The following is a 21,663-nucleotide window of genomic DNA, read 5'->3' as shown; positions in this document are numbered from 1 at the left end:
GTGTAGTTTGTTAAACTTGAACCTCTTCCCAATGAAATGTTGGATAAAATATTCATTTGCTCGTGTCACCTTACTCACTTGTTTTGAATCATTGAATGTTATTATTTTAGTCTTGCAATATACTCATATTTCTTTAGTTTTGAATATGCTTTTAAATGGTGTAACATACAAAACATTCATTTCATTATAGAATACTTGAGCTGCAGCAGCATGTGATGTAACTAACCCTTAACCTCAATTATCATCCAAAATGTAATGCCTCATTGACTAACATGTGACTTTGATTTGTATGAACTAACCTTAACCTAATCAATCAAACCCAAAATTGAAAAAATTATTGTCGTTTTTATATTCCTACATAATAATGGCAAGTCATTTCTGTCACCCTTATTATATGTGAGTAGTTTATACTATAATGCACGTTTGATCAACCGCCCCTTAAGTAAAACTCATGTGATTTCATTTATTCAGATATAGAATTTTAAATCTTAGTACTTCTTATCAATATTAATAGAATCTATCACAAGATTAACATCAATAAAGATTTACCAGACTTGGTAGCAGTGGATATGCACGGCTAAATATGAATATAGTTATAGATATTAATAATAATATCATTTCACTATTATTTAAAGATAATTATTTTTTGTTGCTAGAATTTATTTATTGTTTATATCTTCTTATTATTTTTATAAACTTCAGACTATTATATCATTATTGTACTACTAATTACTTTACCTTTTAAGACCAATAGTTTACTATTATTCGTTACATTTTACTGATATTCTTTGAAATTTTTCTATTACTATTTTAGCTTTAATTATTTCCAAAGATTCTATAAAGGTTGTTATTTTGCGTAAATGCGTTGGTATCTGATAATGATTATTACTCACACCAACTATATCATTCTCAATTTAATAAATCTGATTTATATAGATGTGTTAAAAATTTATCATTTCATTACAATATTTATTATTTCAATCTTATAATATTATATATTTTATTCATACAAAATGTACACCTAATGTACTGTAACTAGATTTGATCCAGAGCTACAGTGGAAAGGTACACCAAATTTAATAAACTAGATAACAGATTAGATCAAATGATCCCCAGTTTTCATTAGTTCCAAAACATATTGTGAGGTGCAAAATTTCTGACATTTTTCTTTGTCTCACTAATCTTTAAACAACACTAAATAATAATAATAATAATAATAATAATAATAATAATAATAATATATTAAATTAAGATATTGAATAAAAGCAGTTGGAATGAATCTGAGCTGTGTAAACGACTCAGCGCTCTTTTGCTATTGTAAATATAGCAAATAGCAAATGTTACATGAATAGATAGACAAAAAATGAAAGTACAACATACAACTAATACAAATTTTGGGTGTTTTTCCGATGTAGGCTGAGTCTTACGTTGGGGAAGAAACATTCTCAACTTGATTGGTCATCATTCTCGGTCTCCGCAAAAGTTGCACTGGCCAGACAACTTGGATACTTAAAGGGAAGGGTTATCAAAGGTTTATCATCAGATAATCCCTGGCAGGCCAAACCAAACGAGTATCCCATTGCAAGAGCTACAGGAACAGCAACAGCATTTCCAACTTGCATGTACCTGTAAACAATTTAGTTATAACTTATGTTAATGAGCTACTATATTATATTGTTATATCAAATGGATTTTGAAGCCTACTAAACGTACCTCTCCTTTATAGGCCCACAAAGTTTATAGCAATCGGGAAATCCTTGTAGTCTTGCATTCTCTCGGATTGTTAGTACTCGGTTTTGTATAGGATGTAGAATGACCTGACAATAAATTAACATTCAAATTCAGACGATGCATACAGGAACTGAGAAAACTACTTCTAAATGGCTAAAATTTATGGTGCTGTTGTTTATCAAATCAAATCAAATAATATCAAAAGTGAAAACAATAACCTGGTTATGAGGCTCAGCCCTTGTAACGACTGTTGGCACAATCTCATCCCACCACAAACGGCCAAATGGTCTGTGTTTTGACCACCAAGTTACATCAAAAAAATGTTGATACAAACTAAATTAAAAACATAACTGAACTAAAGGATTTGCATTACTTACTTAGAGGAAGTCCCGCGAACAAACGTCATTGCATAATCAGGAACCTACACGTGAGAATAAAATAAATTTAACTTAGAGATACATAATGGTACTCAACAAAGGACCAGTCTCAAAATAATATCCCAAGCAAAGGTGATAATGGTCAAGTACCAAAGGCTTCCCAGAGTCTAGCATCACTCTATCAATCAATGGATCCCATTCAACTTTATTATCCTTCACAACTACTCCAGGTAAATCTCTGAAGTTTGCACCCTATGAAAGTTACCGAGGTTTTATTAAAATTGAATAAACCAAAATAATATTCTGGAAACACATAAAGTCAAGTTATGAACCTTCTTTTGCGGAATCCGACAAACTCTGTCATAATCATCTTGATTCAATTGCAGAGGACGATGATCATACAGAATTCGACGTGCAGTGCTTTGAGTACTACTCATAGTACCACCCACCATCTCTTCAAAACAAAAATTGTATAATGTTAATATCCATATTGTACAGTAGGATCAAGCACATGAAAGCGATGTGACATATTACCACACTAAATTTAATCAATCAGTAAACCATCACAACATGACTCCAAATAGGGCAAAAGCAAATACAAAGCAAAAAATATTCACCTATGTCTAGTATTTAGTTTCTTATGCAGATAAAGACCAGCGGCCTCAAAAGCAAAGTATGTAAAACACTAGCATGGTTTAAAATGCAATGCAAATATAGAAACGAACCGCTTTTCTTCAATCTAATATACTTTTGAAACTCGGTACGAGCGGCAGTTCCATAGTTCCTTTCATCCTGCTTCTCTTCATTTGTAACCTGGTTGAGTTGAAAATTAAAAAGAAAAACGTTGTTAAGAATAAAAACTCACATCAATCCAGCCAACTTAACTAACTAATGCACTTAAGGAAGAGATACGCAGACAAACATACAGGTGGGAGATCTGACAGTGCATCCTCAAGTAAAAGGGCGTTACCCAGCTTACAACGGGTTTCCTTATCATCATAAGCTACTGTAATTTCCTGCATTGTGACTACTATTAGCCCTTCCACTTTAAACTTAGATTTAAATCAAAAATAATACTTTTCAAAGAAGATGGATAAAAGATTTTTTAAACTGTTGATCCTTACTTCAAACTCAGTGGGTACAAAACCTCTTGACACGACCTCGTGAGTTGGCAACGGATATGGAGGCAATTTCTACCCAGCGAAAGAGAAAAAAAAGTGCAATCAAGTCAGTTAATTTCAATTTACAACATTAAAGTTATGGCATCAAAAGCAAAATTGGTTCTATAATAAGCAATAATAATTTTACCTCATTAGGACGAGCACCCCAAAGGAAAACGCGCATACGGAATTGTGGAACGCCATAAGACCCTGCTGCCATCATGCCCATTCTTGCTTGATAATTCATAGCTACAAGTCGGCCAATGGCATAACGGCCCAGATAACCACCAGAAAACTTCAAAATGTCAACGACATTCTCCATAAGGACATATTTTGGCTTCAGAAAATCAATAATATCCATGTAAACAATCAACTGCTTGTTTTTTATATCCTCTAATGGAGCTGCTGCGTTCCTGAAGCGGTTAAAACCGCTTACGCCTTGACACGGCGGTCCCCCGCAAATAAAATTAGCATCACCCTGCCAAAAGGTTGATACAAAATCGATTGAAAATTCGTCTCAAGTGAACCAGTAGCCTGTAGGCCCAAAATGGAGAAACTTACAGGAAGAGGCAATAACTTCTTCTTGTACCCTTTTGTCACAAAATCCTTCAAAGCATCCTTGCAATCGCTGGCACAAACGAGATCATAGTCATAATTTTGCAGAGATTTAGCTAAAAAGTGTTATGTAACAAACCTAGCAGATAGTAAGGGATTTACCTCAATCCATCCATTGGCTCCCATGTGTCGTAACTGGAATCATAACCCATCCAACGCACCTGAGTGATTTAGCCACAGATGTCAGAACGATAGATCATTAACATAGACTTCTTCATTGCACAGGAAAAAAGATAAAAAGAAAAAAAAAAGAGGATATACTAGCACTTCGTATTCCAGTAAAATCAAATCCATATTGTCAAACCTAAAGTCACCTTCCTTGACAACCAATTGTTTGAGTTTACTTCTAAAGGTGTTGTTGGTACCTCGGCCCATAAGATGAGAACTCCAGTTTAAGTATCAAAGGCCAGGCACTTCATTTAGTTAATTAGTGGAATAGTTATAGCAAATTCAATTAGGTATAATTAGTTGAATGTGATTTTAAAAATGAGTATAGGCTATTGAAAGATTTTAACATTAATATCAAACTGTACTAAATTTTCTTCAAAGTAGTTCGTCATATCCATGTTCTAGATTTGCATTAATTTCTGTCTACATATCTTTCCATGTCAAGTAAAATTTTAAAGAATAAAAGGACGAGCAAAGAACTCCGGCGTGAGCAAGTCAATCCTAATAACACTAACAACATTCAACTAAATATGTAATTAACGCATCGTGCAAGCTTGAAGGCAACATACTTTAAAATATAGGCCTGGTTTCTTGACGTTGTTCGGATCGCCATGACAAATAGCGAGCAACTTTTCAACCTCAAAATCCTCAGAGTCGGAATGATCTTCTTCTGACTCTTCCTTTTTCACATCCACATTTTCCTCGTCGATTTCATCTTCCTCCATATCTGAACCAGACTCCGAACGTTCTGATCCTAACAAACCAAATTCCTCACAAAGTTTGGCCCAGGCTTTTATTAGCTCCAAAAAGTTTTCAGCAGGTTCATTTCTAACCTGAACGTTGATTTTTGAAAGTAATATCAGAACAAGATGGAACATATAATAAAAAATGTCAATTAAAACATGTTAACAAAAACTTACCTGGGTTTCCGGATGGTTCAGCTTCAAACTTTTACATGCATGGGAATTGATGTCTACAGCCCACCTCTACAAAAGGAAATATAAAATCATTTGAAATTGCTCCAATAATAGCAGCCAAATTAACCAAATTGTTCAAAAGAACAGCTCTACATACAGTGACAAGTTTGACTCCAGCCAAGGTTGCACCCAAACAAAGCCCCGTCGACATTGCCCCACACCCCGAATAAAGGTCGAGCAAAGTCCACTCCGACGAATTGGAACTGTTCTTTTCAATAGTCTTTCCATTAGTTAGGTTAGCACCATTAAAGCAGCCACTAGATCCAGATTCACTAGAAACTGTGGATGATGCATCACTCTCGCTTTTATCTGTTTCTGAATTATTAGATGAAACCACATCAAAAGGTAAAATCCAGCAAAGTGCAGAGCAAAAACAATGGAGACAGTGAGTAGTGTGTTAATTTATAAGACATCACAACATTCTTACCATCGACAAGATTCGAAAAAGTTAGGTACGGCAAAGTGTACTTCATGTCGTAATAATAATCACAAGGGGGAATCTTCCTTTTCTCCGTAGTCAAACCTACCTGTAGTATGAAAACTTCAAATGTTTAACCAACTATAAAGGTTTAGCAACACATAACTTGTAAAATCAACTATTTATTCAGTAAACTCTTATCAGATAATAGCACATTCATAGACCTGACCATAATAATGTTTGTTGATATAAGATTAAAAGAACTAGTCTTGAACAGAGCTTTCAAAATATTGATTTAAATAACCTAGACAGAAAATAAAATAAAAAAAAATCCAAAAACTGATATAATGATTTTCAAACACCTAGAAGAAATTCACAAAAATGCCATGTATTTGCACAAAAACAATGCAGCAGCAAAGCACTTACATTTGGGGTTAATTTAACAATCTTGAGTTTTGAAACAATGCAGTCAAGCGGATTTTCATCTTTTATATCGGATAAGAACACCCGTTTCTTGTCCACAAGATCACCGTGACCTTTTATAACCTGCACTCACTCAAAACTTCAAAATCAGTTAAACCAGTTAACAGATATGGAATAACTAAAACCAAACAAAAATAAAAACAAGTCATGCAAGAGCGAATCTCACTGTGTCCACAGCTCTATAAAACCATTGAGCCATAAAATAAGGTTCATTATCAACCGATTCAAACATCTCCACAATTCGTGCAATATAATCAGGTTTGCCATCCTCAGCCTGAAAAAATTCAACAACAACACACTTGATCAACATGCACTGATTCACCAACCATAGCAGAAAGTAAATTTCAGAACAAAGCCAAATACCTTGACATAAGCATCATCATATAGGTTAAACACAGCACCGTCTATTTTAGCCTGACGATAATGACACTTGGCTAACATAACCTCATTGTTCTCATTCGGAGCCCTACACAACCAAATGCAATTATATAAATAAAAATTAAAGCTAAACAAAATAGAAAAAAGCAAAATGAAATAAAATACTAACTCTCTTGAGTTGTTACCGGTTGAATTCTTCTTTTTTCCCTGATTATTCATATACAACAAAGTTGAGCGAAGATAATAAACAGAATTAATTATAATGAATAATTATGATTGGAAGAGGTTAAGAATAAGACCTCATTGGAATAACGGTGGGGCCACTTGGCGCGGGCCTCGGTGACTGGAATTGGTTTTCCGACGAAGCAAACGGCTGGATTATGGGAAGAACCCTTCGTCTTTTTGCGTTGGGAGGGGAGCAATGAGACGGCGTCGTTTTCTGCAACGGGTGGGGTTGATGCTCTGCGTTTAGGCATGGTAGCTGTGTCTGCTTCGGAAAGAGAAAGAATATGGAAGATATACCGATTGGGTGAAAAGTTGGCAATAAAAAGTGAGAAATGAATACGGCAACAAGGGGTTTTAAAGTGCTGCAATGGCGGGAAACTTTTATTTTCGAAGAGTTATTTCCCCCGTTGGAGGCTTGAAAATTTAATAAAATAAAACAAAAACCATTAACTTGAGATAAAATGTTTGGGTTGCATTTATTTGGGTTTATTAATTTGTACGTTTGCATGTAGGTTACAAGGGGTGTTTTTTGTTGGATTAGAAAAAATATTAATTATTTGAGTAATTAAAATTATCTCATTTATGTTTTTTCTTTCTTTACTTTCATCAAGAAATTAAATAAATAAAAGGTTTAATTAAATTTTAAAAATCTTTTAATTTTAGTTAGTTTTAACTAAATATCTAATAATTTTTTTATTTATTGATATTAAAAGTTAACGGTTATAATTGATGTGATACATTTTAATTGATTCGCCACTTTGTCAAATTTAGTGATTCTAATCATTTTTATAAATATTAATTTTTACTCTTATTTTTAACAAAAACATAACAATATTTCAAGATGGGTAGTATTTATCTTCGATTTATATATCAAAATTGTTTATAAGAATAATTCGGATTGTGAATATACTTTTGACAACAATTAATAAATACTTACTTAAGTATATGTTACTGTTGAAGTAATAAATGTGACTTATTGTTTTATTGATTACAAACATTTATATTTCTTAAAAGTAAGATAACGTAACAGGTGATAAGATAATAATTATGTCAATTTATTGAGAAAAATATTAAATAAAATAAACTGAATCCACAGATATTAAAATTTTTAATATTCAATACTAAAATAATTTAATAAAGTCGAAATACAGAATTTAAAAATAAAAATAACACTTAATTACATTTAAATAAACATGTACCGGGGTATTTTTTTTTAGTGACTGGTTGAGTAAATAATCCAAGAAGAACGAACAAATATGCACTACATTTATTTATTTTTATTTTTATTTGTTTAGATAGAGAAAACTTATTATTTTTATAATGGAATTGTTCTCATTTATGTTTTTTATTTTAATTTTTTCAATAGTATAAAAAAAACAAATAAAAAACGTATTAGAATATTTGTGTATAGTTGATCCAATAGATAACATAACAAAGAAGTTGAATTTTTTTTATTAATTTATTTTATTTTGTTTGGATTTGAAGATGGATTTGGAATAATAATTTTGAAAGAAAAAGGAGATCGATGTATGATTATTTAGATTAAGAGAAAGAATATGTGATTTAAATAAATTTGAGATGAAAGTTTATATATGATATGATAGTTAAGATAAATTTAAGAAAAATATTTTAATAAATTAAATTAGATGATATTAATGATAAATGTGATATAAATTTAAATATAAATAGAAAAAATTATGTCAAAGTTAAACTAAAATTGTTATTTAAAAGTCATTATCATTAGAATCATATTAAAAATTCAGGATTATAGAATTTTAATTATTGATATCCAGAAAATCTATGTTGAAAAGTAAACAAATAATAATAATAAATAGGTTAAATTTAAAGGGATATATTAGTAATTTAAAGGGATAAATTGTTACGTTTTAAGCGTGTACCACCCAAATGAACGCTCCTAAATCAACACAAATACACTTATCTAAATGTAATGCATCATTGTCACTCTTCATTCATATGTATTGTGGATCAATCAATCCAAACATAAGCTTAATTCAAATTTTAATTGTTGAAGCAATTCAAATTAGGATTAAATATGTTTTGATCCTTCAATTTTTTAGTAAAAATTAGAATTAGTTAATTTTTGAAACTTTAACCAAATTTAGTTCCTAAACTTTAGAGTGTCTGTCTTTCGTAGTCATTTTTTAATTAATATTGTAGCAAAAATATATCAAACAGTTTAGACAACTCTTAAATGCTATTATGAGATGTGTTTAAAACACCAAATAAAGTTAATGGTCTTATTCGACCTCAGTCAATCCGGCAGCCGTCATTAGAAACAATTAGCGCATTCATGAGGTACTGTCCATTTTAGAGCAACGTGAAGTTTGTTTGACCTCCACTCCTAAACAATTTAAGACTGATTGAGATATCGGAACAATTAATAAAATTTGGTTTAAATGACTAGATTCATACCATTCTAAAGTTAGGGACTCTACATTGGACATCGACAAGATCATGGTTGTGACTGGTGGCTCCCCCAAAGCTTTTTTTATTTTAATTTTGTTATATATTTATATATTTTTAAAATAAAATTTTTAATTAAGTTGATGAAGATATATTAAATTTATATTCTGAAAAGTTATAATAAAAAGTAAAATAAAGATAAAATAAAAATTAATTTGATGAATATGTTGGTTAATAAAAGTCAGAAATGATAAATCGAGAAACATATATTTTGGAGAACAAATAAATATTGAATAATGCATTCTCACATATCTTCTATAAAGAGATTGAATAACACTTTATCATAAGATCTCTTAGTAATCAATGTTATCTTATTGTGATTTAATGATTTATATATGTTAAGATTTATGATTATTTTATTATATATGTTTCTCCCAAATTAAGTTTTTCCAACTTACTATCAATCATAAACCTAATTATATTTTTTCCCAAATTAGTACAATCATAAAAAATTTAGGAATTTTGTGTTTATTTTATGGTTATTTTATAATATCACAATAAAAGATAGTCATATATTTTTTATTCTAAGATATCATGTGTGTTTGTTTTTTGAGTCAAAAAAATAAAAAAGGAAAATGAAAAGTTTCTTCAATATGAAAATAATTTATACACAAAAAATATAATTTGACACCCTTGATTTTTTGTCTAAGTTCCGCTACTACATTGAATCAAAGTTTTAGAAAAAGATTAATTATAATTTTCATTAAAAGTTAAGAAAAAAAACATATTTAATCCTTAAAAATATTATCGTTTATTAATAAAAATGATTTTCAAATTTTAAATAATTTTGTACCATTATATTATTAGACAATTAATAGATGTATATTTATTTTTTTAGTTATCTTTAAAAAAAATATACCAAAACAATAAACACAAAGAAGAGAAAACATAACACATTACAACATAGCATTAAATTCTGACAAAAAAATAATTCATAACTCCCTATGCTCTTCTTTTATTTCTCTAATGTCACCTATGCTCTTTTGTTTTTAAACCCCTTAGTCTCGAGGTGCGTTTTTTCTCAAAGCTCTCCTTTTCCCTCTCTTTTATTGTCTATCTCTCCCTCTCTCAATCTCACTCTCATTGTTTTTCCTTTTGAAGATTTGTTGTGGTTTTTTATCTCTAATGGTTTTGATGATTGGTTTTTTCACATATTTGTTGCATTTTTTGGCTACGTAGTTCTTCTATCTTTATGGCAATGATTTTATTTTTTCAATTATTGTACACATTATTCTCCCTTTTTCATTCTCTTCATTTTTTTTCTTAGGACATCTTTCACATGTGTGTTGATTTAAGGTTGTTGTTTCCCTTTTCAAGGTTTATTGAAGTTTTTATTTCTGATTTTTAATCTCTATGATTTTGATTTGTTTTTTTTTTTCATACATTTTGTTGTATCCTTTGGCTACATTGCTCTTCATTCTTTATGACATACAATTGTAAGTAAACAATCCAGAAGAACAATAACAATTTTGAAAGAATGTAACAAAAATCAAAGCCTGTTAAACAGTGTAGTCTATAAAAAATACCCTGCTAACAGAGTATATGCATATTTGTAGAAAACATACATATTACACATGTATGTAACTAGAAAATGACATTTCAAAGTTGCCAAAAAGTACAACAATCTAACAGTTACAGTTACAAAAATTCAAAATCTTCATGGTGTGAGAAGATTAAGAAGTGACACTCTTTGTTGTACCATGCACCTAAAGAGGCAATCTAGTCCTGCCTCCAATTCTCTGATGCTTCCTTCTACTTCCCCTAATCCCCTCTTTACAATTTCTACTTCTGTTTTACCATCAGTTTTCTTACAACGCTTGGCGAAGGAGCAGAGAGCAACATCAATGTCCCTCATCTCATTCATCACCATATTCTCCTTATCAAAACTGGTGGACACAATTCTGGTCAACACTAACCATCCACCAATGTTTCTCTTCAGCACTGGTGCACACATGAAAACTAAGAGTTTCTTGAAAAATGTGATGGTGTTTTTGCTTATTTCTCTTAGGACATTGACCACCATTAGTAGATGATGGTCAAAATCGACCATCATCGGTAGATGGTGGTCAAAGTCTAAGAGACAATATGAATATGACTTAAAATCATTTTCCATTGTCTTCAATGCTTTGAGTCTTTTTGTGATGTCTTTTCTTGCTCTCTTCCTGAAACAAATGTAAGCACAAATCTGGTTTTTGACACTTGAATCCACACCCTTTCTCCGCAGAGCTGATTGAAGGTCTAACACATGTTCCCTCATCAGTGTCAACAATTCTCTTGCTGATCCACACGTGTCAAGCAAATGAACCGTCATGTCAAGTGGCTTCTCTACATGCCTGCGTAGAAGAGCTTGGTGAGTGAGTGGACAACCAACAAGTTCCTCTACACAGTTATACAACTCTACAAGCCCTTTCACACCTTCTTTCATAGCCTCACTCTGTGACTGTGATGAGGCTTCCCATGTCTTCATCCTCTTCAGCACTTTCTCGATTTTGGGTAATGAAGAGTGTATTCTACAAGGCAAGCTAATGGATCTGACATGATAGTGAAATTCCTTGGCTATGTCTGAGACAGCCATTTGCTAATTGCTGAACACTAATTAATGAGTTGCATAGGCTTGGAACAAGAGATACATATATAGAAAGTACATAAACATGAACATGAACATGAACATAAACATAGGATGAGACCACCATGGACCCTCTATGTTTTATTCATGTTACCAATATTGAAGATTCTTTTGGCATTTCAGCCAGCAATGTTGAGTACCAAATGTTTTGTTTAGTCTCTTGGTCATTCCAGTGACAACATATGTTGCATAACAAAATTGTTTAGGTACCTATGAGTGCAGACATGTGTTAATTGGAAGAATAACATTCCTTGTTGTCTCCTCAGTAAATGGCAGAAGGATCTCCCTGAAAGATTCAATTGAAGCAGTGGCATTTGTTCATGAAATCCACAAGCTGGCAGTGTATGATTGTGTTGTTTTTAATTCTGATAAAACATAACAGTGTGCACTAAAGATGATTAGAAAAGGTAAAACGAAAATGACAAAGAAAGCAGGATCTAGCAGGAAATGTAGGGTGAGAATCTAGGTTTTGGTGTGAGGGTCAAACACCAATAATGCAAATACATATTTTGTGTTTTTGGCATTAAATTGTAAACGTTGTATTGTGTTCCATGTGCCGGAAGATTCCAGACAATTTATGTAGAGTAATAACACAACAAAATATTGTGGTCCGGCAAAAAAAATTGATGAGTGTTAAGGTTAGTTATAAATATTAAACGCTTAACTTTTAACCTCTAATAATCTACAAAGCTTAGACATATTAATTATAAGACATTTTGGCAGAATGCATGTGTTAGCAGAAGTGGGTAAGAGGAGAGAATAATTAAAGGTTTGTTATGCAAAAATAGTAAAGAAACAATAGCATTGACAACTGATACTTTGTAGTGAGGAGTTCAAAAACAGGTTCAATAGAAAAAGTTCCTTCCTCTCGAGTTGGTAATTTTCTCTCCTATCTGCCTCTTATTTTTTAACTTATCCCCCTATCTCTCTCCTTTCCTTTTGTATTATTTTTATCTAGGTTAAAAATATAAGGGTAAAACTAAATTAATGGATTGTTCTTTGAATGAGAAGTGTTTATTTACTTATTTATTATTTTTTAAGAAAAACAAAAACAGAATCATTTATTTCATGCAATATATATATTTGAATTTTAATAAAATTAAAAGAAACAAAAACAACTTATTGTAAGATTTTAAAAATATTTTGAAAGAAAAATGTAAGAGGGTATATTTTATATTTTTTCAATTTTATCTATTTTTATTAATTTTAATAATCTTAAAATTTTGTACTTTTTTTTTCTATTTTTGTCAAATTAATGCTCCTTCATTCAATTTGGTTTTTATAGATAAAACTTTAAAGGCTAAAATTCGATTTTGTTCCTCTAAGTCTTATAAAAAATTCAATTAGATCCATAATTTTTATTTGTTTCAATTTAGTCACCTAATTTTTAAAAATAATTTAGTAGATTTCTGGTAGAATTTATACATCAAATTACTCTAGCTAAAAAGTCTAGTGGTCTGTTTGGATAAGGCAACTTAAGAAAGTAATTAATTAATTTGGAAAATTTGAAATACTTTCATGGAAAATGATATATTTGGATGAGGAAATTAAAAGGAATTGAAATTGATAAATTTGAAGAAGATATTTCAAATAACTAAAATAGTAGAATTTGAATTGACTCCAAACATAAGAAAATTGAAAATTTTCAAGTTGTGGAATTGTTAATTGTTAAGGACAAAAAAAGTCCACAGGTCCAAAAATTGGAGTAGCATCGAGTAGAAGGTTGAGACAAGTCGGTTTGGATCGAAGATCAAGCCTAATCGGGTCGAGTCAAGTCGTGTTGAAGATCAAACCAGGCCAGCTTGGGACAAAGGTCGAATCCAACGGTTTGAGACTAAGTTCAAGCAAAATCGAGTGAAAGCTCAAACCAGGTCGGCCCGACTGAAGGTCGATTTGGACCAGTTCGAATCGGACTGGCCCAGATGGTCAACTTCAATCAAAAGTCAAGATGAGTCGTATCAAATTGAAAGTCGAACTAAGTAATGTTGAACTAAGTAATCGAAATTAAATTGTTTTATCTAAACAATAAATTAAAATTTAAAATATTTCAATTACTTTATAAAAAAAATTAAATTGTAAGTAACTCAATTATTGGGTATTTCAATTTTTTGGAATTGTTGATATTTCTCATTTAAACACAAGATTAAAAAAATCTAACAAAAATGATTTAATTCGATATTTTTTAAACTTAAATGATTAAATTGAACAAAATAAAAATTAGAATCTAATTTAAGTCTTTTATAGAAATTAGAGAAGGAGGATTTTAGCCTAACTTTAAATATTTGAGTCTAGAAATAATTCATCAACAAGTTCAGTATGGAGAAAACACATACTAGAGCGATTATTTTTGCTAAACTCATACACTTGAGCTTACAAAGGCAAACTTAATCAGTGAGGGACTAGTGTTCTTATTCTTTTTACTAGTTAACAGATGCAAAGGGCCTTTGGTTATTACATCCAAGTTATCCCAGAATGTCACAGTAGCTCTTACTTGAGTGGGACCATTCCCACACTCAACTCCACCATTGATGATGTTGGTAATCACACCATAACCTTCAACTATGTTATCTGCTATGTCATCAGCAGATGGTTTATTACCTTCTGGTGTCATCCAATAGTAACATATGATATCACTTCATCTTGAGCTTCCAAGTCTGGATTGTTTATCAAGTACAAGTTTAAGGCTTTTCCAGCTAGATCATAGTTATAGTTGCTATTTTTTCAAACACATAAAAAATCAATAACCAACAAACATAGACTTTACCCTCACAAATTGCATCGTTTCTGTGTTTCAGCAATTGTTCAAACAGGGATTCACTGATCACACTGCCAACATCTGCAGCAACACTAGGAAACTCTGATGAGTTTATCAGCAAAATATAAACTAAGGTAAAGCTAAAGGCAGTGTCTAACTTCATAAGTGGTTTTGTTTTATGAATTATGACTGAAAGTGTGTGTGTGTGTGTGTGTACTGGTAAGTGAGAGTAATAAGGTTGTTATATGGTGGCAATGCTCTCTTTCACATCCTATTGGACCGATAGATTTGATTAGTCAATGGAGTTTGATTGCATTTGTGGAAACTTAGGATGAAACTTCTTTCATGGGCTAAGTTATTTGATTTTGGTCATGATTTCACACACATGTGGCGAGGAAACAAATTAAGAAATGGGTGAATGAGTTGTCCTTTTGAGAAAGGAAAGGGAGAGATTTATGAGGGAGTTGCGTGTAACTTTTCCTCCATCCAAATTCTGACCCATGCTTTACGATCTCTCTCGTCTCTAAATTACACTGCAATCACTCTGTGGCACAGAGTACAGGATCACTTATCATTTCCTTCAATACCGTATTCTCTAGGCAATTTATTGAGTTTGAAGTCTTCATGGACTCAATTTGAAGGATGTTCTGAATTTAACAATTTAAAATGTGTATATTTTAATTTTAATTTTATATGTCAAAATTCATTTGTGGGGGTTAATATAATTCAAAACACATTCATCCAAGCTCCTGGCAATCCATGTCTAGCTTGGGTGAACCGAGTCTAGCGTGAAGTCGGTTCTAACCAAAGTCGAGATATGTATGTTAGGACTTAAGTTGAGATGAGTTGGAACAATTCAACTAAATTGTGGTGGGTTCATGTGCATCTAAGTCGAAGTCGACCCATGTTTTGAATTGGACTAGACGCAGGTCGATCTTAGTTCAATCAATTTGGGCCTATTCCGATCAATTTGAATTCAAGTTGAATTTGTGCAAATCTAAGTTAAGTCGAGATTGCTCGGGCCTAGTGAAGCCAATTTGTCTTGAGTAGCCAAGTCAAGTCAAGTTGATTTGAGTGGTTGAATCGGACCAAATTAAGTCAGATTTGACAAAGTCTAATTAGATCCGAATTAGGTCTGAGCATCGAATCAAGATTATGTCAAACTAAATCTAACTGATCCACGTAAAGTTGAGTCATATGAAAATCAAAATATAAATTAAGCATATGAAGAATTTTAAATTATTATTTTTTAAATTAAATTTGAAATTCTTTAACTTTAACTCATCCAATTGCTCTAACGGAGAATTTCATTTCTTTCATAATTCTTTATCAGAATAATATAATTTATCATAAATCATTTCAAATTCTTAAAAAATAAATTATCCCCTTAAAATATCTTATCTAAAAATGTAAGATAAAAGATAATTTAAAATTTTATTCAAAGTAAAATAAAATAAAATAAATGAAGGTGTTTAAAAAGTTGTACGATCCAAACTACTGTCCCTTGTTAACCATTTAGAGATTTATGAAAAACTCTATTTTTGGGGAGATTATTCTTTCACACCCTTCAAAAATTTAATTTCACTTGACAACTGATTTTATTTTTTTAATTAAATAGAATAATTTATATTTCAATTAAATATCTTCTTTTAATAATTTATTATTAAAAGGTGTTATAATGTAAGTGTTTTTTTTTTTCTAAAAGGGTGTAACAATATTTTAATTTTCTTATCTTTATGGCTTTAATGGACCAAACAAACAAAAAAAAAATGAAAGTTAGAAACAAGCATAGCGGCGGGTTGTGTATGTAAGGTTCATGTATTTTAACGCTGCCAAATTTATAATTGAAAGTGTAATGTGTATTTTTTTCAATTTTGAGTAGTAGTACATAAAACGTGTGTATTAATCAAGAGAAGCTTAGTGATTTATTTTTATTTTTTGATTTATCAACTAAATATCCAAACCTCCAACTCGTAAATCAACATAGTTGAGTCGGATTTTCAAATAAGTCGGAACAAGTTTTACGTGTAGTTGAAGTGAATTAACTTCTAAATATAGGATTTTATAAATAAATAAATAAATATTTTTTACTAGTATGTACTGTATTGATTTATTTTTCAAAATTTTATTTTAGTATGTTTTGATGTATACAAAATTGATTGTAACAAAAAGAAGCACAAATCAATGAATTATTTATAATAATGTAATTTCATTACTATATTTTCTCTTTCTTATAAATATGTAAAAGTTAATTTTTGTTTGGACTATTTTATTTTTTTAAGAATTGGTAAATGGTCTTCAAATCGTGTCAAATAAATTTTTCTTTTATTTTTTGTTAAATGTAAAAATTAGTTAAGGATACGGTTAGTTTTACATCACACTTTTTTTATTATCGTTATTATTTATTTTCTCTTTCTTTTTAATATGTAAAAGATAATTTTTGTTTGAACTATTTTACCGTTATTCTAAAAATGGTTAAATGGTCATGAAATCGTGTCATATAAATTTTTCGGTTAATTTATTCTCATCCTTTACGTTAGATCCAGTCATGTCAAATTGTGCAGAAAAAGATGTGATTTTTTCAATATATATGCCGAAGAAAAGTTGGGGAAATTATAGAAAATGAGCCAGAGACGACATCATTTTCGTTGTTATTCTTATTATGGAACGAAAGCAAAGAAAAAAAAAACATGGAAGTGATTAACCGAAAGGTCTTTGGTCTCTGCAATTCAAGTTAGGACCATAAGAGACTCCAAAAACGTCACAGTATCTCTTGTAAAACCCTATTCTATCACCAGATGCCGGAGTAGGACCTTTCCCACATTCAAGTCCACCATTGATGATGTTCGTGATCACACCAAAACCTGGCACTCTATTAGCTGCCTTGTCAGCAGCAGATGGGGTCCACCTGTTAGTGATGACGTCATGGCACGAGGGTTTATTCCCCTGTGGCGTCATCCAGAACCACAGTGCTGTCTTGAATGATACCACTGCATCTCTTGCCACCAAGTCTGGGTTGTTTATCAGGTCCACTCCCAGGGCTCTTCCAGCTGCATTATAGTTGTAGTTGCTGTTCCTCAAAAACATCAAAAACCATGAGTACCACGTTAATCAAAACTGTTACATATATATATATCTTGTCTCAATTTACTTACTGGGTCAGTTGAATTGGCCCTCGACCATAGTACGATTTTCCTGCGGAACATGGTCCACTCCCATCACAGTATCTGTTGGACTTATCTCTTTCTGTCACAAAGCAATAACCCCATGCATATGGTCCATCTGGTGAAGTTGCTGCTCCTCCTGTATCACACATCACATGCATCAACAGTGTTTAAACAACGATTAACGTTAAGATGATGAATTTATGAGTTTTCATCTTTTTATGGCATCTTAACTTATACATTTTTATTCAATAAGAGACTTAGATTCATGTTTAGATTCTCCATATGTTGTAACATGAGACAATAGTTAACTAAGTGAAAAAATGATTAGCAGAAGAGAACCTGTGGTTTCGTGAGAGGTTTGAGCTAGGAAAGCTGCAACCTCTCTCTTGCGAGTGTTGGAATCACCGGTGGTTCCGAAAGCAGCGAAGGATCTAGCAGCGGTGATGAAAGCGTTGTAGCTGTAGAAACCCTTGCCCTCGCAGGCTTGATCATTTCGGTGTTTCAGTAGTTGGTCGAATAGAGAAGCACCGATTACACTTCCAACCTCAGCACCAACAGCACTACGAAAATACGATGAGGTTATTACTAGGATGTAGGCTAATAATGCAAAGGCAAAAGTGTGTAACTTCATATTTCCCTTTGTTTTGTGTGTGTGTTAAGTTGATGAGGCTGAAGGTATATATAGTATTAAGTTTCAGGGTTTTTCCCTTAATGTGATGACCTCTTTGGAAAAGTACGTAGCGGTGGATTTTATCAGTATACACTGTTTTTCATCTCATTTTATGCATGAAAAAAGGGATTAAAAAAATACTCAATTCACTTGCATTTTCAAGAAAAGAGAGAGTGAAACACAGAGAGCTATGGAATAAAAGTGAGCTGATTGTGTTTTCGTTAGTTTGTGAGGTTTAGTGGTGCGTGTGGAACTTTAGGTGAAAGAGACTTCTTAGGTGCTCTTTTTTTTTGTTTGTTCAGAAATGGTGTTTTGACGTGGAAGAGTTGTCTATAACTCCTGATTTGAATATTTTAATAGTAAAAAAATATAATAAAAGGTATGTTTATAATTAAATGTTACAAAAATCATTAAAATAATAGTAGTGATATGGGTGAAAAGAAAATAATGGTGCTGTGAACAGTGGTTGTGTAAAAATAACTTTTTCCATTTCATCCACAAAATAAAAATAAAATATATTAAAGAATGGGAAGGGAGAGGGACAAAGAGGTATGGAATGAACGGGAGTTGTTTGTATTTTGATAAGTTAGAAAGGATTCAGTTGTGTTTGTGGAAAATTTTAGGACTGAAAGAGGTCTATTTCACGTTCTGAAAATTTTCTCTTCTCATGTGCTAAATGGAAAGAGAAAATACTAAAAACTATGTCAATTTCTTACATTTTCAAGGAGAAAAAGAAGGAGAAATAAAGAGTTACAAAAATAAAAGAATTTCTTAAAGATGAATTAGATTTTTCCGACTTTTTTTTTTTAATTAGGAAAGAAAAGAGAGTGAGGACTATTTCACGTTAGAAAAATTTCAGTAGGTCCAATTTCAGTAGGCTATAGAAATCAGAAAAAGGAGAAAGTGTTGAGACAAAAAATGCTAAATCGGTGTAATTTGACTTGTGCAACACCTGTTTCCCTAAGGTTGTAACACACAACAAATCACAAAAATATCTATTTGTGATACTTGAAATCGGTTCAAAAAATATAAATTTTTAAAAATTAAATAATATTAATTAAGCTCTGGATATAATAAAATAACTAATTAAAACTTATAAAATATAAAAGAGTCTCTGTATTGAATGCTCTAACTAAAAATCACAAAATAATACACAGTTACTTTTTTTTACTAGAAAATTATTATATGAATACATAATTAGAATTTTATTAATTTTTTTAAATAATAGTAGAAAAATATACTAACAAATACGAAAATTAAATTCTATAAAATATTTTTTCAATTTTTTTTGTAACATTATTTTCGTGATCTGAAAGGTTGAAGCTGGAAGCATTTGTTATAATTGAACTTATCCTACACAACACGCTGGTCACAGGCATTTCCCAGTGTTCACACTATGATTCTACTAAGGACCAAAACCAAGAACTAGTTAACGTTTTGAATTCTCATTCTACCCCTTAAGCTGCGTTTGGTATCCTTAAAAGTGTGTTTTTTTGGGAATGAATTTGGATTTTTTTTTTTAATTTTTATATTCATTATCCGCTGTACACTTAAGATAGATTGATATATAATAATTTTTATATTTTAAAATATATTAAAATGCATTAAATATATAATACCAAAAATACAACAAAAGGGTCTAGACTTTATTTGGCATAGTGGAGGACGTTCACGTCAAGTAATAAGAAAGAAGCAAAAGACATTCAGCTTTTTTATGTTTTGGAGGAAATCTCATGTGATTTTTTGTAATTTTGTTAAAACTATATCGGAACGCAATGGTGGTTTTAGATCGAATTTATAAGAAGATGATAGTTTTTTATTAACTATAATTTTTTTTTCATTTTTAGATTAGTTAAATTAATTAATCTAATTAATAGTAAATTGGTTTAGTTCAGATAAATAGATAGATCAAACGTTATTAAATTTTACTTAAAAATACGTCATTTCCTTTAATGACATATATACTATAAATTTAAATTTATTTACACTTTTAATTTTTTTTAGATAATTTAAAGAGTTAAGTATGTTTTTAGTTTCTAAACTTTGACGTAAAATTAAAATTTATTTTTGTCCAAAATTTTGATACATTTTGGTTCTCAAACTTTAAAAATGAATGAACATAATTTATTTAACTTAAGTATGTTAAATTTTATTCATGTGTCAAACACATTTTTTAGATGATATTGAAACAAAAACATGTCAAACGGTATAAACAACTCAAATATTAATCTAAAACACATTTGACAAATCAAAAAAGTTTAACGGTCTAGTGTCCGTCCTAACCGGTCAATTGCAAAATAAAATAACATATTTAACTAATTTTCGAAATTAGCATGTTAAACCATATTAAAAGATTATAAAAATCATGTCATCATTAAGGTAAAAATACATTAAGGTAACTCATAATATATATATATATATATATATATATATATATATATATATATATATATATTTCAAAGTTTATAACTTTCAATTGAATTCCTCTTAATTTTTTATTGTTTATTCATCTTCAAAATTTTAAAACTTTTTAATTGAGTATGAGTAGATAAAGGATTTAATAACTATGTGACGTGACAATTATTTTACATTGTCACCCTACAAAATTTGCTCTATTTAAAGAAAATTAATTTTAAATTTAATTAAAATTATAAAATACAAAATATAAATAAAAAATATAAATATCAAGTACAAAATTATGACATATAAAATTATAAAATAAATATTATCTACTTAATTTTTTTTACCAAATTATAACATTACAAGGTTATAAAGTTATAAAATTGCAAAACATAAAATTATAAATTAGAAAATTAGAAAATTAGATAATTATAAAATGTAAAATTGTGAAATAAAGAAAATATAAAACTATGAAGCTATAAATAAATATTATAAAATTATTAAAAAAATAATTACAAAATTATAAAATTAAAATATTAAAAAATATAAAATCAAATAATTATAAATTTGTAAAATTATAAATTTGTGAAATTATAAAATTACAGCAATAAATTTTTGAAGGAGATTTTGTCATCATAATCTATTATAATAAAATATTATATGACAATTTTTAAGTTAAGGTGACAATCTGAGATAATTATTACATCACATTGTTAACAAGAAAAATCTAACCACATGGATCAAATTAAAAAAAATTAAAATTTTTAGGATTCATACAAAAAATTAATAAAAATTCAATTAAAACTTTTTAAATTTATTATAAACTTAAAACATAATTAAGCATATATATATATATATATATATTTATTAAGAAACTAAAGTTACTTCAGTGATATATACTAGTTTCACAAGAGATAATTAGTTTCACAAGAGATAATTAACATCGATTATCTTTCATTTTTAAGCATTACATTTTTTGTTGAATGGTGGTGTGACTTGTACAAAAACCAACAAGTTCCAAAACATCAA

At 30.2% G+C, this 21,663-nt stretch overlaps 3 protein-coding genes across 3 annotated transcripts; all 3 read right to left on the bottom strand.

The window, feature by feature from the left end:
• Positions 1 to 1,223: 1,223 nt before the first annotated feature.
• On the bottom strand, positions 1,224 to 6,865 carry LOC114171392 (putative DNA (cytosine-5)-methyltransferase CMT1). Its single transcript, XM_028056451.2, has 21 exons — positions 6,607 to 6,865; positions 6,477 to 6,514; positions 6,293 to 6,395; positions 6,096 to 6,203; positions 5,873 to 5,992; positions 5,456 to 5,555; positions 5,126 to 5,343; positions 4,972 to 5,037; positions 4,621 to 4,884; positions 3,986 to 4,044; positions 3,830 to 3,896; positions 3,417 to 3,746; positions 3,233 to 3,301; positions 3,035 to 3,124; positions 2,834 to 2,921; positions 2,441 to 2,562; positions 2,259 to 2,360; positions 2,109 to 2,152; positions 1,950 to 2,019; positions 1,714 to 1,817; positions 1,224 to 1,626 (listed from the first exon to the last, which is right to left on the bottom strand). Exons 1-21 carry the CDS (start codon positions 6,781 to 6,783, stop codon positions 1,446 to 1,448), a joined length of 2,520 nt encoding a protein of 839 aa, XP_027912252.1. The 5' UTR covers positions 6,784 to 6,865; the 3' UTR covers positions 1,224 to 1,445.
• A 3,808-nt stretch (positions 6,866 to 10,673) lies between these two features.
• On the bottom strand, positions 10,674 to 11,591 carry LOC114174609 (uncharacterized). The gene has a single exon (XM_028059439.2). The coding sequence runs from the start codon at positions 11,589 to 11,591 to the stop codon at positions 10,674 to 10,676; it is 918 nt and encodes a 305-aa protein (XP_027915240.2).
• A 5,410-nt stretch (positions 11,592 to 17,001) lies between these two features.
• LOC114173185 (basic endochitinase) lies at positions 17,002 to 18,225 on the bottom strand. The gene is made up of 3 exons (XM_028057440.2): positions 17,904 to 18,225; positions 17,553 to 17,700; positions 17,002 to 17,467 (listed from the first exon to the last, which is right to left on the bottom strand). The coding sequence occupies exons 1-3, from the start codon at positions 18,193 to 18,195 to the stop codon at positions 17,098 to 17,100; spliced, it is 810 nt and encodes a 269-aa protein (XP_027913241.2). The 5' UTR covers positions 18,196 to 18,225; the 3' UTR covers positions 17,002 to 17,097.
• Between the last annotated feature and the right edge of the window lie 3,438 nt (positions 18,226 to 21,663).

Source organism: Vigna unguiculata, chromosome 2 (assembly GCF_037176805.1).
Source record: "Vigna unguiculata cultivar grain cowpea cultivar isolate G323 ecotype 2 chromosome 2, ASM3717680v1, whole genome shotgun sequence".
NCBI classification, from domain to species: Eukaryota; Viridiplantae; Streptophyta; class Magnoliopsida; order Fabales; family Fabaceae; genus Vigna; species Vigna unguiculata.
This window is presented reverse-complemented; position numbering and strand designations above follow the sequence as displayed.

Bases quoted from the DNA above. Each gene is read 5' to 3' on its own strand.
- LOC114173185 (XM_028057440.2), bottom strand. From the start codon at position 18,195: ATGAAGTTACACACTTTTGCCTTTGCATTATTAGCCTACATCCTAGTA. The intron at 17,701-17,903 runs GTTCTCTTCTGC...TGTGTGATACAG, and splicing joins AACCTCTCACGAAACCACAG to GAGGAGCAGCAACTTCACCA. The intron at 17,468-17,552 runs GTAAGTAAATTG...TTTGAGGAACAG, and splicing joins GGGCCAATTCAACTGACCCA to CAACTACAACTATAATGCAG.
- LOC114174609 (XM_028059439.2), bottom strand. From the start codon at position 11,591: ATGGCTGTCTCAGACATAGCCAAGGAATTTCACTATCATGTCAGATCC.
- LOC114171392 (XM_028056451.2), bottom strand. From the start codon at position 6,783: ATGCCTAAACGCAGAGCATCAACCCCACCCGTTGCAGAAAACGACGCC. The intron at 2,563-2,833 runs GTTCGTTTCTAT...TTTGTTTTGAAG, and splicing joins TATTAGATTGAAGAAAAGCG to AGATGGTGGGTGGTACTATG. The intron at 1,627-1,713 runs GTACGTTTAGTA...AATTGTTTACAG, and splicing joins TGTGGGCCTATAAAGGAGAG to GTACATGCAAGTTGGAAATG.